Here is a 16,863-nt window from a genome sequence, read left to right as displayed (position 1 = left end):
TAATTTTTACCTATTATAGTCTGGACTAGCCATGGGTAAACTGCGGCCCAGGGCCTGAATACGGCCCGTTAGGCTTTTTAATCTGTCCGCCTTATCCAAATTATATTATTAAATTATATTATCATGAGACTTCTGTCATTTTGTCTTTTCCCTGCAACCTCCATGTTTTCCCAATAGGTGGCACACTCCTGGGATGAGATGTATCACTGTCCACTTGACTGTTTCACTTTGATACAGTATTTGTTTGAGCTTTCAACCCGTTCATAAAATTGGGGTCAGTGGGTGCATAATAAAATCCGATCAACGGCTATATGTCTAATTAATTAATAATAATTAATTATTAAAAAACATGTTAAGTTGTGTAAAAAAACCAACTTTTTTTTAAATTGGTGCCTTCTACAATCTTAGGTAGCTGTGTTTTTTTTGTGTGTGTGCAAGTTTGCAACTCACTTCATCTCAAAAATAAAAACAAGTATAATTAGGAAAAAGTTTGGAGTTCAAAGGATTTTTCTACTTTGCAGGGAAGAAAAAAAAGTGTATATATCTTTATATAAGTGCACTTACATGTTATCCAATTCAGAGCATAATTGTGGCTGCGATTATTGTTTCCTTAGCGAGGGTCAAGGATTAACCACATTTTTCCATTAGATGAGATAACAACAGTAAAAAAATCTCACAGGCCCTGGAGACATATTTCCAGTCCAAATGGTGTTTTAACTGCGAGTAGCATTAAGGAATACGAGAGAGATTTTATTTATGGAGCAGACACGAGCCACGTGGACGTGTTTATAGGTGAGGAAATGAATAGAACAGGTTATATAAACCTTCAGATAGAACATTAGGTGGAGCATTAAAATCACATTTAAAGCAATTAAGGGAGGCAATCCAGAGCAAGTCAATAATATATTAATTACGGGCTTTAATTAAACAATGTGACGATAAACTGTTACTGTATTTCTCAGTAAAACTGGAGCAGAGCGCCGCTGTTCTGAAGTCTGCTCCTGTACCTTGACCTTGTTTTCTCCTGGGAGACAGTACAGTACAAATATATATACATACAGTATATCATAATTTTATTTATTACATATTTCAGGGGTCCCCAACTACATTTGTCAGAGGGCCAGGATTTTCAAATACAATAAAATAAAAATTACATTTTTGTCTAAAATGATGATTTCATGTTTATTTTGGAATTTAGACACGGACCAGAGTGGATGGTTAATCGTCTGGATTCTGCTGGTTTGGGGCCGCCAGTTGATTATCACTGACATATTCTACCGTAATTTCCTGTCTATAAATCGCTACTTTTTTAGATTAAGATGAAATAAAATTTAGCTAAGAAAAAAATCCAGAAAGATGAAATAACTATTTTCAGGCACAATGCTTGGCGGGCCACAATTAATGCTGAGACCATAAAAAACTTGACTGTGGGCCAAAATTGGCCCCCAGGCCTTACTTTGGATGTGCTTGTTACAAGCAAGCATGCTGTTTGAATTAAGATTTACTGCAAAAAGAAGGTAGAAAACCTAATGGTTTTAATGTATGTATGTTTTTTTAACCGCTAATGTTTTCATTAACTATTTTCATGACATTAATTTTAGCTTCTTAGCATTGAATCTTATATTTGTTTTACTTACGTTTTTGAGCAACGTTTTACTAAATTAATCGATCACAGCGTGTTCCTGACCGCACTGAGTAACGGTTGCCGAATGTGAGAAGTTTCTCCACATTTCTGAAGAACTGAACTTTTAACTCTAAGCGCAGGATTGCTTGTTGTTTTTGGTGATAATCACAAAGGTCAACATCAGTCAATACAGCTTAGGACATGAGGAGACCTTTTGAAAAACAATAAGGTTTCAAATCCATTGTTACAGCCCCGGTATTTAGAATCTGCAAAAGGTTATTAAGCGCTGCCATTATGGTGATCGATGGTAATATTAGACAAGTCTCTGTAATAACACAGGTGAAGTCAGTAGGGAGCAGGCTAGTTCAGCGAAGTCATCAAAAAAGTTTCCACATGTTGCACTTTATTTGTACTTTTTTTTTAAGTATCAGCTCTACATTTTGCATGTACTTCTTCAAGACGGTGATTTGTTAAGAGCTGCTTCTCCTTTGTTTTTGTTCACATAAAAAGTAATCTTCCCGATAAAAAAAAACATTAATTAATAGTGACCCGTTAGCTAAATACTTTTATATTTAATAAAACTAAATTTAGTGCACTAAAAGCACTGTCTGGAAAAGCCTGTCACTGGAGTCAGATTAGATAAAGTAGCTGTGGGCTTTAAGCTCACTTTATTCATCATGATGCTATTAAAAACCTGGACTAACAGATATCGGAGCAGCTCGCTGTCTGGGGTGGCCCACATCAACAGAACTGGATCCATACAATCCCCTGGTAGAGACTAGAGGGTGGGAGTCCAGGCCTAGATTTTTTTTTTCCTGGGTAAATGCTTCTTACTGCTTTGTTTAGAGGAAGCAAACTCTCCATGTGACAATAAATGGTTCAGCATTTGATTAGACGTGTATGTTTTTGTGGAGAAAGCCTTAAGTGTAATCTTGCATAAATGTAGACCTACATTACACTGACCTCATTCATTCAGGTACATTTTATACATGAAATAAAATATCACAGTTTTTATGCCGAATGCACTTATTTTTCCTGTAACTATGACAGTGTTTTTCTTGACTTGTGTTAATTAGAGCTTTGGGTGCAGCCTGATAGATTTAAGATTGCATTGTATGAGACTTTCTATGACAATATTTCACAAATACAAACAGTCCTTTAGTTTAACTTCTAGTTGAATTCTTACAATGTAGAAACAGTAATTATTAATTATTAATTAACAGTAAATATTACTATTGGATATGATGGATGGATGGATGGATGAATAGCCAGGTGGGTGGTTGGATGGATGGTTGGATGGGTGGTTGGTCAGATTAATGGATGGATGCTAGGTTGGTGGTTGGATAGATAGATAGATAGATAGATAGATTTTCTTATCATAAAATATGAATGATGGAAGGTTGAATCCAATTCAGAATTGACCCTAAGTCATATCAAGGTTATTTTTTGTTTGTTTTTTTTTGTCTCATGCACAAACATCCGCACTGCCAACATTTGCAGAGGCTTTACGGTCACAATAGGAAAGTCACTGAGGTCTTGAGTGAAAGATATTTTATTTCACACAAGAATTATATATATATTTTACAATACTTTTGCAAAGAAATTCACATTATTGTTTTTCCTTCAGAAGTATTGCACTGCAACTTGGTCTCTTTATTTATACAGAGAGTATGTATTACAAGCAACTTATAAGAAAAGAAGTGAAGTGATTGGATTTGTATCAGTATCTGCAGATACTCCAGGTTACTATATCAACAGCAGACACTCAAATACAGCATTTAGTGTCAATCAAGATACTCTTTAGTTCACATCAGTGACATACAGGCATCCTAATCCAGTGGTTTTCAAAGTGGGGGCGCTAGCAGGACCTCCCGAAAATTGGAGGGAAGATGTGTCGATGTGTAGACCCTGGTGGTTTGCGTCTGTTATGATGCTACTCCTCTCTTCAATCTAGTGTGTAGCTAGCTTGCGCAGGGTGGACAAAAATAAACTGAAGGAGCAGCTCAACAGTTTATTATTTAGTGGAAATATACAGCAATAAAAACATGTTTACGCTCTGTACTAATCTAATATCTGAAGAAGCCTGACCAGAAGTACCTTAATGTAACAATTGCACCTAAAAGACCTACCTCGAACATTTAAACCAGACCATGTAACTCAACAATGCATGTGACCTTAGGAAGTCACATGGCAGCTATTGGTGCTTTGACCATTATTAGTGAAATGTTGAAGCATAGCAGGTTTATTTTTTTCCACAGAAGGGCTGGAAGATACTACATAGCAGTACAATAATGAGTGTCCTGTAGATAGAAATAATGGTCGCCCACTTCCTCCTGTAAGTGTCTCTACACTCCCTTAGCTCATCCCTGAGTTCATGCTGAAACCTCCTCAGGCTTCGCGTGTCTCCTGATATGAAGGACTCTTTTTCTCCTGTTAAGACTAAAGTTCCACTCAAGAACCATCTGTGGCTTGTCCATCACGCTGTCAGTGTCCTCACTCTGAATCCCAGTCATTAATCAAGCTAAAAAATGAGGAATGGACTGGCATTTCAATAACTTTGAACTACAATAACTGAGGCTAACTGCCTGGTAACGAGGCAAAAATGAGCTCACTTTTTCTGCAAGGCATTTACCTTTCTGCACATTTTGGCCTTGTATTTTCACTCTGTTAATAAATTAGGTTTATGCGCAATGTAAGGACTAAAATCGAACAGGATGAAACTTCACCTTAGCTTTTTTTATACCAGTTATCAGGATCGAACATAAATAAAAAACACCTGATACTTAAGCCCAAATTCTCAAATGCTCAATGCTTTGTGTGACATATAGCTTATCCAATCCGATACTTAAACCCAAATGCTCAAATGCTCAATGCTTTGTGTGACATGCCATAAATAATGGCATGTGGGAGGATAAGGAAGGAATCGGATTGCTATCGATGTTGGCCGATACTCCAAGTTACAGTATCGGGATCAAAAATAAAAAAAAGTTCTATTAAACCATCCTTAATTTAATCATTTGGATTACTCAAGAATATTTGTTGTGTAAAACATATACATGTAGCTGCTGTTATTTGTCTAGAGTGCCCTCTAGTGGATGTTAGTGAGAAAATAACAAACTATTTTTCAGTGGTACAGGGATAGCAGAAACTGGTACACAAGCCTAGAGTGCCCTGTCAGTGTGAAAATATCAAACATGTGAAATGATATATTGTAATATATGTCGCACCTGAGTATAAGTCGCAAACCCAGACAAAGGATGAAAAAACTGAGACTTATACCCTGGAAAATATGTTACTCAGGTTTTATCCGTTAGCTAATTGGATATGTTACTCCTGACTGTGTCAAAAAACCCAAGTGAGGCCTTGGAGATGAGCCGCAGTGTTGTGAATATCCCGGAGACGGTTGAGGAGTGCCGACGATTTGTCACATAGGATGAGTGCTATGTAATGACAACATTCATCTTAGACTGCGAAGTCTATCCAGTCATTGGCCTCTCAGTGTGGCTGCACACCTACAGAGAAGAGGAACTCCACTGTGCTAACAGAGCCAGGCACATCTGCTGCAGTGTAACCACTGGGCTTCTGAAGGACAGATGGTACAGCCTCGGGAGGAGAAGTGGTCATACAAGCCAGGGAAAGTGTGCCAAGCTATAAAGGTGTGCATACTGCCTCATGATATGGCACGCTAAAGGAATGCGCCTTTCCACCCCGATGCTTATTACAATGCTGGCTGGAGCCTCTGCCCCCAGGTGTTTGGAACAAACACCAATGCTGTCCATGAGCATATGGATGTGCATCCTTTGTAAAAACATAGGGAGAGAAGAACTTTTTTTTTTCAATTTCAATTCAATTCACTAATTTCACATGCTTTTATTTCCATAAAGTTCAGTCTATCTGTAGTCTGTAGTTCATAAAGTTGCTGTTAGAGATTAATGTGTGTTGTCTTTGATTAATTGACACCAACAATTTTGGTCCTCTAATCAGAAATGAATGGCTAGTTTTGATGATGATTTAATGCCTGAGTTTATTCAATATGGATGGTCTACAGTGTAGATTATGTGTCAAACTCAAGGCCCACGAGCTTAATGTGACCCACCAAGTCATTTCCTTTTTTTTATTATACAAAAAAGCAATGTACAATTTTTGTAACTTTAATAAATAATAATCAATTGCAGAAATATATATTATTACATTGTGGATTAGTTAAAGCTGTATAGTCTTAAGGTTGAAACCAACCCTTCAAGGGGAACTGTATTGCTGATGTGACCCCCTGGTGAAAATGAGTTTGACACCCCTGTTGTAGATGATGTTCCCCAGACCAGGGATTGGGAACCCCTGATCTAAACTTAAGTCTTTATTCCTATAAATGCTCAATTCTATTCTCATTATCGCATTACTCTACTCCCAAAATTAAAAAAGAAATTGTATCCTCAATGTGACCAGAAAACCTATACGTTGAATCTGAACAATGCAGTGTTTTGTTTTGTTTTTTTGACAAACAAACAACACATCTAATTTGTCTGGGAGATAAAGGTTTTCTGTCTGCTTCCTATCTGCCAAGGAGGTCCTCAGATCATCAAAGAAAGGATGAAATATGATGAGCCAGGAAATAAAAAATGTATCGGCGCTGATGAATAATTTACCTTTTGGATGTGCTTACGGATCTTGATTTACTCCACATTTCTAACTTGAAGGTGTTATTTTTCGGATTTAAAGTCAGATTTTTTTATAAAAAGAGAAAAATGTGAGCACATTAATCGTATTCTTTGACACATACAACCTGAAGGTCGGTCGGTGATGTATCGTTGTGTTCGTAAAAGTGTCTCCGCAGATATAATTTCCTCCTGAAACTTTACACAAGTCCGAGCTTAGTGGCTACATAACCGCGGATGTATTTCAAATAAATACGACAATTTCTTTATCGTTTATTACAGCATTTGGGTTTTTTTTAGTCATGCTTACCATACGTGCATGAGCTCAAGGCTGCAGAAAGCAACAGAGAAAATAAAAGAATGAAACATGGTTGTACATTTGTTGCGCACATTTTACGGTCTAAAAGTCTTGCTTGATGAATTTCTCTGTGCTTAAATTGTTAGTTAGAAACTAACTGGAAAGGTGTAACCTTTTCCTAGCTCAAAGTATTACCATGTGACTAAAACAATGGTATAATAACTGCATTTACCAAATTATTATAGTTAAATGTACTAGTATTGGACCTGAGTATTTTGATTAAGGGTACATTTGATAAGATGTCCCCGGTGCGACTGACAACATCAATTCCTCACATGCAGGTCCTCAGTTCACGAAATCGACCTATGTTTCATGGTTATGTCGCCATCTCCCATAAATTTATTAGGAAAGTCTTGTTCCATCATTCTGACATCAGTAACACAAATTTTGCACATGAAATAGTAGAACGGAATACATTATGACATCTCACTGTACGCAGAGGACAGCTTTGTTTACATTTGCCGGTTGCATGTCATACATTGGACTACGCTACATTTTCTTTTTTTTCATATGTGTTGTCAGATAGCAGTTAGCTGTGGCGTATCGTGTAATCACCTCTCTTTCCATAAGATGAATTCAGCTACTCGTTTGTATTAAAATATATGTTTTTAAGTAAACTGTGAAAAAACAAACCAAAAAAAGCCTGAAATTAAAATATATTGTCTAACATTAAATTTTAACTATCACTAAAATTTTAATGCTAGGCTAATAAATTGTAGAGATTTAAGATCTCCCAGCTGGACAGGGATGACCTGAGTCATACATTTATTCTCTGATTAATTAGCCCGTCTGTGATTAAAAGTAAAATGTATTGCTTTTGCAAGATGTTGCTACATAATCCAGATTGGACTCAAACAAATTGAAATGCCTTCTATTAGACATATCTGTTAAACTGAGAGCAGCATACTTGTGATAAGCAACACGTGTAAAACTCTGGCTCACAGTGTAATTATATTTGGCCCGCAAAATCATATCAAATGTGTACCAGAATTGGCCTCCCAGTATATATCCCCTATATACTGGCAGGATTTGTAGTATTAGCGGTGTATGCGCTTTGTTATAGCACATACATTTTTTTTTCATGGTTGGCTTGTGAAAAAAGAAGAATAAAAAGGAACTTGAAAGGCTACAGATAAAAATGACATAATAAGAGACAAATACTACTGATTTCTTATTAGGCAACCCTGGGTGGTTCCCAAAGTGGGGGGCAGGGTCCCTTAGTTTGCACAGAAGAACTATTGCATAGGGATATTTCAGTTTCGATATTGTATTTAGCTTTGATTGTTCCATAGAAAGGAAATTGCACTGCTTTATAATTTTTCTTTCTTTAACAGTTTTTTACAGTTTAGTTGGAATTACAGTTTTTACATATTTTTCGATGGAGATGTAGCGCAATATCTGTGAATGTGTTGCTATGTGTCAAAAATAATTCTACTTACAAAAGTGAAACAACTCACAAACTTTTGTGAGGGCCCAATGCCAAAGACAACATTTTCACATAAGTCTGCTGGTAAATGAGTTGCATCGTTGCTGCTTTTTTTTATAATAGTGTTCCCTCTCTACTGTACATCACTCTTCTCCTTTCCCTCCCTCAATACATCAATTTTTTTAATCTGATCTTTGCTATATCGCGAAATATAGCAACGAATAAAGACATAAAATAATTATACATACGAAAATGTTGGCTTTATAAATGTGGATAAATGTCTAGTTTTTAAATTGAGATAAGCCCATTTGCGAATGATCGCTGGTAGCTTTGTTTACCTTGGTGAGATCGTACACAGCATACTATTGGCTAATACAATGCGTACTCTGTGTACTATTGGCTAATTGAGCATGCTCTTCTGTTCCTCACGCCGATTGGCTCATGTTGCATAGTAGCATCTCTCAGTATCTCCCCTTGTCTGTCGGCCAACTATATAAAGTTACATCATACACTACAATCCAGGTGACTCGCCTGTTTCTGTCAACTCTGTGTCCTCCTATCCTGCCCTCTCTTGTGTACTGTCTCTGAGCTCCCAGTCTCTGACAGGCCGTCTGTTCAGCTCTGCACTGTCACTTCCATTACTGCTCCGTTCACCTGACTTTCCTGGTGCTCTCGCTCCCTCGTGTTGCCCAGAGTCACTAGAGTCTGAGTCTTTGTTTGCACCTGCCTGCCAGGATTATCCTCACCGTCACCCCTCGCCCCCTTCTCCGAAGCGTTGCTGAAATATTTGACCTTCACATGATGTGAAGTTCATACCACTTATTTTAAATTGTGTGGATAAATAAACAAAATTATTATTAAATAAGCCAGTATTTGCTAAATAAACATGACTAAATACAAAAACACAATAGCTCGGGGTCCCAAACTCATTTCACTTGGGTGCCATTGAACGTCAGTTAAAAACTCATTATAATTTAGAATTTTTTTAATTTGTTTTGCTTTATCCTGAACCAAACTGTATATTATAATGGTGCAAATGAGTACAACTAATGATTAATGACACAAAAACAAATAAAAATAAATATTAAAAAGTTCCTCAAAGGCAAAATAAAATCGTTGTAGCAATAAAATGTAGCTGTTGGACGTATTGTGGGAGATTCATGAGCTAGAAGTGACCTCCGAGCCAGGGGTTTGAGACCGCTGGTAATAATGGTGTCTACAGAGCAGAGCAGTGTTTCTAAGCTGACTCAGTAAATTGCTATTTCTGCTCAGAAATCCTAAAAAGAAATACACCTTTTTTTGCTGCCAAAGGTTTAAATTTATACATAGCACACTGACAATACCTATTGGTATACAAATATGGGCATGTGTCATTCTTATAGGTATTCTGTACAAGTCATTTGGCCAGGCTGCAATGCTGATTAATTTACTTCTGCTGAAACAATCTAAATGTAAATTGGACCTCTCTATCTGTGTCTCCCAGACTATAATGAGAAGAGAATTTAAATGGCCCGGTTGCTTTTCATCCATTCTGATGCAAAGTTGAAATTTATAGAGATGACTTATGTGTAAACAAAAGAAATTATGTACAGAAAAAAAAACACACCTCACAGCCTCAACTGGAGACCTATGGAGCATAAAGTTTGTCAGGTAATGGTCTGCGGAGAGCTGTAACCGTCAGCTGTGTTTCATTTTGATGTCTCTCCGTAGACTTTTTTTGCTTTTGTTTTAGGGCCTGTTAACAAAAAAGTCAGACCATGTGTGAGCTTGTTGTCTGTCTTTTCGGCACTTTCAATAAAAAGGAATAGCATTCGCTGTGGATAGTTATGGCTTTTAAATAACATAACAATCCTCCATGATTGATTCTCAGGAATAAAATTAAAAATGTCTATATATAAAAAAAAGTGTCTCTTCACCTACACACTCATTGGAGGTGTTTGCGTGCTTGCTACCCTCAAGTAAAACCTACAATCATCGAGTCTAATAATAATATAATAATAATAATATATATATATATGATATATAATTTGTCTCCTTAACATTATTATATGTATGTGCAAATGTTTTTAAATCGTATTTAGAGATGGTTCAATCAATACTCAGGATCTGTATCAGTCCAATATTGGTCATAAAATTCAGGGTCCATCATAAAGAAAAAAAAAACTATATCTAGTCTGTTCAGATTCCCAGTACCAACTGCTCAACTAAACATGCCTTTAAAAAGTACACAGCATCAGCCCGCAGCATCCTGGAGGAGAAAAGAAGGTATCAGACTTATAACAGAGTCAGCACATACTTTAATTTGCAGCATTGGTATTTTGTGTTTAATAATATGTTTGCTTACAACAAAGCTTAAGTTATCATTACTAATATTATTAACATATCTCTTTCTACCTACAGAAGCTCAGCAAGGACATCATTAGCATTTTTCTATGGGACAAAAACCAACAATATCAAAGGGACTATTGTTGAAATCTGTAATGGAGTCAGTGTGGTTCAGAGAATCAACAAAGGATTGAGAACTGCAACCCATTTGGACCAACTTTCTGATTCAGTATTCAATACATGACACAAAGAGCACGTAACCTTGTATTCCCACTACATCCTCACTGGCTGTTTACATCTTACCACATTCTTCCTCTACCTCCTCTCTTTGTTGTGTTTCACATGTTTACAGCACTGACAGCAGTGACACGCACAGATGCTACATTTGTATGTATTTATTTATATATTGATAATTATGAGCTTAAGTAAAGTTAAGTAAACATTGTCTTTGGATGTTCAAATAGTTCATTTTTTTATATTTAAAGAATTGCTAGGAACACAACATAATATGAGCATCAGTTGTAACAGGGTGCAATACAGCTAGCTGTAGTTACCCTGGGTAGAGGGCAGGGAAGGTGCAATCTGATACTATAGATGGGTATTGGTCTAATATTGATCAGAATTTCAGGATCAAATATCTAAAAAAAACCAAAAAAACAACTAGAGCACATATTCGATTGATAACAGCATCAGCAGATGCTCCAAGTTGTAGAAGTGGTATCAAACATAAAAGAGTTAGTTAAGGGACTACCCAGAAGTTCTTCTTCCGTCATTCAACGTGCAAAATGTGCAGTTCTCACTAATTCTTACCACAAACTTGTTTTAATGAGTAAACAGGATCATGCTTATTTTTGTCAACAGATATTGGTGTAACTGCCAATTTTGGATCCACTAAAATACTACAATAACATGGATGGTACCATCCATTTACAACCATGACATGTACCTTGCTTAAGGTTGGCTAACATGGGGTCACAGTAAAGGCACTCAACAGTGCCCCTGTCTGGAACTTGATGTTTAAACTTGTTGAATCATGGGACTCCACAACCACAATAGGTATTTTCTGAATAATCCAAAAATTAAGGTTTTCTATTTATTTATTCATTTTTTTAACGAGATTTAAAACAAGGTTAGGTCTCCCTTCGTTTCTGCCTTGCTTCTTTGTTTGTTTCCTTATCTCCAGGCTCACTTTCCTTTCATTGTGCCTGCGTGATATATGTAACAAATCTGAACGTCGTAGAATAATTTGTTCACTCTAAATCAGTTGCTGTCTTTCATCATTTGTCTTGTGTTATCCCATTTCTTTTTGTCGTGACTGTCGTTCCCTGTGTTTCTCTGTGTTTCCTTTTGTTTTCCCTATTCTTGTGTTGTGCACTTGTCTCTGTCTGTGTGGTGGGCGTGGCACATTTCCCTGACTCTGCCTGGTTAATCACCGAAGCACACATGCCGTTCCTCAGCACCTGCCTTCAATCAACCCATCACTCTGGGTAAGAAAAACCCTGGCCTTTCTCCCACTCATCTTCAGATCGTTTGTTCAGCCACCGTGGTAGCTAGCGTCCCGATTGACTTTAACTATTGTTCTTTGTGATTCCTGTTGATTTAGGAAATAATCTTTAATGAACGATCTTCTTGTGCTCAGGTACACCTCCTGCTACCTGCTTGCCTGCTCTCCACCCGCCAGATCTGGACAGCCTACACTCTGTAACTCCTTCTTCTCATTATTGGACCCTCTCCTTCCCCTTTGTCTCCCACAGCAAAATAAATCCTTGTTTCTCACTTAATGTCATCTGAGCCTGCATGTGAGTGACATTGTGAGTCTCAAATGTTGCAAGAACATCAGAGCCAACCTAGCCTGTTACTTCATATAAAACAAAAATTCAAAACACAGAAGTTTAGAAACACCCGGGTGATCCTTGTCACCCTTCGAGTGGAGTCCAGGTGGATCTGCTTATTACACGGTATTTAATCTGCTTTCCAGTGCCTCAAACACAGAATGTGGATCCTGTTCAGCATCTACACGAACTGCATCTGGAAACACAGACTGCAGAGCAGCTGTGTGTGTCCTGTATTCCGCCAGCGCTCGCTTAACACTTTCTTCGCTGTCATCTGGTCGGGTCATCAGTCTATTCCGAATCAAAGTGCTTGGAGCAGGTCGAGTAACAGCGTGATACCTCTCTCCGGTTACTGGGTCTGTTGCTCTCTTGCTCAGTCTCTCCAAACAATCATCGTCCGTCAGCTCCAGAAAGAAAACTCTGTTTGGCTGCTGTTGAGTCTCCTTCAACATGGTGGCTTGCTGCAGATCTCGTGGAAACCCATGCATGACCCAGCCTCTGCAGCTGCAGTCAACAAGTCTGAGTCTTTGCTCTATTATCTGCAGCACAAGGTTATCTGGGATTGGCTGGCCCTCATTCAGGTAAGGTTGGATCATTTTACCCAGTTCGGAACCCTCGGCTGCTACAGATCTTAAAAGATGGCCGCAACAAACTTCCACAATCCTGTATTTTTGTGACAGCAGTCTGGCCTGCTGACTCTTTCCTGATCCCGGTGGACCGAACAGGAGGATTCTCGGTGTTCTGGAACGACGGTGAGTCTTTACAAAAGCCAGAGCTTGTTGCGAGACATCAGCGTGTGGTTGGTCGCTGTTGATGATCTTCAGTACGTGTTGATAGGCAGACATGAGGCCTGTGACTTCACAGCGGAAGAGTTGAAGCTGCGCAAGATGCTGCTTTTCTGATAGTCCCAACCCTTTTGCGAGACGCTGAACTACATCATCATCAACCTGCCAGATGAAGGTCTGATGGTAAACATCTCCAGTCACCGGGTCCACCAGTTTCCCCTTTCTTCTCTCCATCAACACATCACTGGAAGCTTGAAGCATCACTACATGTTCAGGAATCACCCCCACCTGCTGAAGATTCAGAGCCAATAGACGAGTCTCGGGGATTCCTTCCAACACCCAGCCGTTGTTGAAGCAGTCTGCCTCGCTAAGTCTCTGCTGGATTATTTGGACCATAAGCTCAAGAGGAACCTCTCGCTGTTCGACCGTGTACTCGCGCGCCTGTTGGCTTAGCTCTGTTTGTTCCTGCAGTAAACTTTCTTTAGTCACGTGAACGGCACCCAACTCAACACTGAGCTTCTTGGATACAGTGCGCTTACCGACAGCCGGAGGACCAAGCACCATTATCCTAGGAATGTCTGCTCTCCTTTGCAAAAAACCGATCAGGTAGGCGATCGGATCGTCAGGTCTATCAACGACCAGGCTGGACACCATGCTCTGCATCAAATGGAAAATGCCATATTTGTCTGCATACACTGACATCTGGGGAGGAATTCGCAGAGGTTTCACCGTCTCGTCCATTGGGAGTAGAAGAAGAATGACTTTCGAAAGAAACAAGAATACCAGGGAAAACCAAGGTCCTCGAGCCTGTTGTATTTTGGTGGCAGTTGGAACCCTGTTGTTACATTACCGCTATCTTAGTGCTACCTTGTGAGTTTTTTCTGCGTCTCTGGTGTTTTATGGCTGAAGGCACATTATTTTATTTTCCTGGCAATCTAACTGCATTCTTTAATTTACCCAGGATGAAAAAAAACACAGCCTTTATTTGTCCCTTCCAGGAAAAACCAAGCACGGTCGAATGAGTAACTTTTGAACTGACACCAGCTTTTATCTTGCAGAAAGATCAAAGCCAAAGAATTTTGGTAGTTGACTTTTTTCTTTTGCAAACTCTGCATGGTTATGATTATCATAGACAGCAGAGGCAGTGAGAGTGTCGAGCTGCATTAGGCCCTTGGTAATGATTGGGGGGAGAGAGGGGTGACGGGAGCTGGTGTCGACAGCTTCCACTGTAGCAGCTGCTCGAGTACAAAGGTTTGTGGATCAATAAAGCTGGTTGGTGCTGAGTAGAGGACTATAAGCTAATTTAAAGTTTAAGACTGAATATAGGTGTCTCCTAAAATAAACAGTCATAGCCGTAGGCTTTTTCTACGGTATATGCGGATAAGCACAAGCTCCGAAACAGTCAAAGATGTGTTTGCAAAGTGAGAGCAAAGTGAAGACATAGGACACTACTGCAACATAAGAGGTGCTACCTGTCAGTGATGTGTGCATCAATTTTGTGGTATTGATATATCGATACTTACATGAGTATCAATTGAATATTGACTCTCTTTACTAACTCTCATAAAGTTAGTAACGTAATAATCAATTAATGAAAAAATTGACACATGACACATCCACATCTTTTAGGGTTTTTTATGCTAAACTGATCCATGCATGTCATGTGACCAGTGACCAGAAGAGAGCAGTGACTCCATGTGTAGTATCGATATTGGTATCAAAAAGAATTGCCAGAAAGTAATGGGTATGTTAACAAATCAAAGAATTTTAGTATCACATATTACTATTACCTATCAAGATGAAGAAAATCACAAATGAAAAATGACCGAGAGAGAAGGTCAAACCTGACGATTAGCTGTAAGACATGCTAGTGTGGAAGTAAAGGTAAAAAGAGAGAGAGAGAGAACGAGATAATCAAGGCATCTACTTATTTCAGGTGGGATCAAAGGATGATTTTAAAATATAACACAATATGTCAACTGCTGCTAACCTGTGTAGCAGACGCACTGTAAAAGAGAAACATTTCCCTCTATTCATTCTGTTTTCTCAGCTGTGTTAAGAGTCCTTGAAAAATAAGCAAACTTCTGAACCTGCTGTATATATTTATATTTATATTACCGAGGGTACGGCAAGTATTCAGACCACCTTACATTTTTCACTCATTTAAGTTCATTGTTTTCCTCAATAATGTATACAGCACCCCATATTGACAGAAAAACAGAATTGTTGACATTTCTGCAGATGTATTAGTATTTTACTTCTATTGCTGCTACTTAAAATCAATGGTGTCTACTTTGGTTTTATCCTGCCTGTGTTCCCTGGTTCACAGTATTTTCTTGTCATCCAATTTTTATATTTTGTAAGTGCAAGCTGCCAGTTTTCAGATTGAGAACCTTGATATAATGTACATTGTAATTTGGCACAAAACACACAGACAAAAAAAAAAAAAAAAAAAAAAACGGGGGGAAATGGAAGACTTTCAAGATCCAAGGTAGTTTGAGAGCAAGCATGCTGCATGGCAGCATTAAATGACACTGAACGAGGTCACTGACAATAAAGTGCTTGATTTGTGGAATAGTCCTGCTTTTTACTGGCTGTGCTTACCTCCTGCAAGGAATAAGAACAGCGCGGCCCAAAATGGCACCTAATTCATTCCAGGTAAAATTGCCTACTCTGCGCAAATGCCAAAAAATATTTTTAGGCTTCCTCAGGCTGTGCTGATAGAGCATGTACTTTAAAGTCCTCCTCTCAGTGCTAAACTCACTGACTTACTGCTGACTCCTAATCTATAGATGCTCAACATTTTGCATTGTGAACTACCTAATGTGTGAAAAAAGACGGATGTGACCTGTTTTTGACTTTATGGTTTGTTTTAACATTACCTTTATTTGACGGAAAAAAAATATACGCAGTGTGTTGGGATTATAGACCAGTGCTTCCCACATTTTCGATTCCAAGGCACCCCTCCCAAACAGTATTAGCTTCTGGCCGGGGACTCCCCTTGCAAACCCATAGACAATGCTACAAAATATGTGAAGAAACATCAACTTTTAGAATATACAGTCGGGATTCAAGACACGAGTTTAATCCGTTCCTCAACAGCACTTACGTGTCAATCTGCTTGTATCTCAATTGCATAATCAAAAAATATAGATATAAACAAATATATCAATAATATAAAATAATGATTAAAAAACATTTTATATTATTGCAGTAAAAACCAAAAATAAATAACCAAGTGTGGGACAGTGAGCGAGAGTGTCGGGCCACTAAGTGTAGAATAAGGACTGGGAGTGAGGACTTGAATTAGAGGATGATAGAAATAATAAGTTGAATTCTTGTGTTAGCAGCAGATATGCTGTTAGTGTGTGCGAAAGTGTGCGAAAACAGCGCGACAGTGTCGAGTGGAAAAATGGAGCTCGGTTGAGCACTCATAACTCGATGTTTCCTCGCATCACGATGAAAATCCTTCAAAAGTTGCTTACTTGTTGTCACGTGTGGGCAACGCAGGAAACAGGCAGGACCCAAATGTTCAGATTTTTTAAAATTTTGCCCTCCGAAAAGGCTCAACAGGAAGCACACTGAAGCTATAACTCGTGTTTATCCTTGGGCTTCTTTTATTTATTTATTTATGTTCAAATGACCACAGGTAACCACAGGTCATAAACCTGAAATGAGTGAACCAAACATAACAAGTTACATGCAATAGTATTAATGAAAATGTAAATAACAAATATACAATAAACAAACATTTACTAGTTTAATACATACCAGTCCAATGTTTCCTTATGAAATTAAAGTAATAAATAGCAGCAAACACTCTAACCTAAACCAGTGTCTTGGTCAACATTAATAGCTATA

General features: G+C 38.3%; 1 protein-coding gene across 1 annotated transcript; it reads right to left on the bottom strand.

Annotated features, from left to right (window-relative positions):
• Positions 1–10,334: 10,334 nt before the first annotated feature.
• LOC103376858 (adenylate kinase 8-like) lies at positions 10,335–14,084 on the bottom strand. The gene has a single exon (XM_008307391.3). It carries the CDS (start codon positions 13,741–13,743, stop codon positions 12,337–12,339), a length of 1,407 nt encoding a protein of 468 aa, XP_008305613.1. The 5' UTR covers positions 13,744–14,084; the 3' UTR covers positions 10,335–12,336.
• Between the last annotated feature and the right edge of the window lie 2,779 nt (positions 14,085–16,863).

The sequence above is a fragment of the Cynoglossus semilaevis genome, chromosome 3 (assembly GCF_000523025.1).
Source record: "Cynoglossus semilaevis isolate Cse_v1.0 chromosome 3, Cse_v1.0, whole genome shotgun sequence".
Classification (NCBI taxonomy): Eukaryota; Metazoa; Chordata; class Actinopteri; order Pleuronectiformes; family Cynoglossidae; genus Cynoglossus; species Cynoglossus semilaevis.
The sequence above is the reverse complement of the archived record's forward strand: the minus strand, read 5'-3'. Positions and strand labels throughout refer to the sequence as shown.

Coding starts and splice junctions, on each gene's coding strand:
- LOC103376858 (XM_008307391.3), bottom strand. CDS start 13,743: ATGGACGAGACGGTGAAACCTCTGCGAATTCCTCCCCAGATGTCAGTG.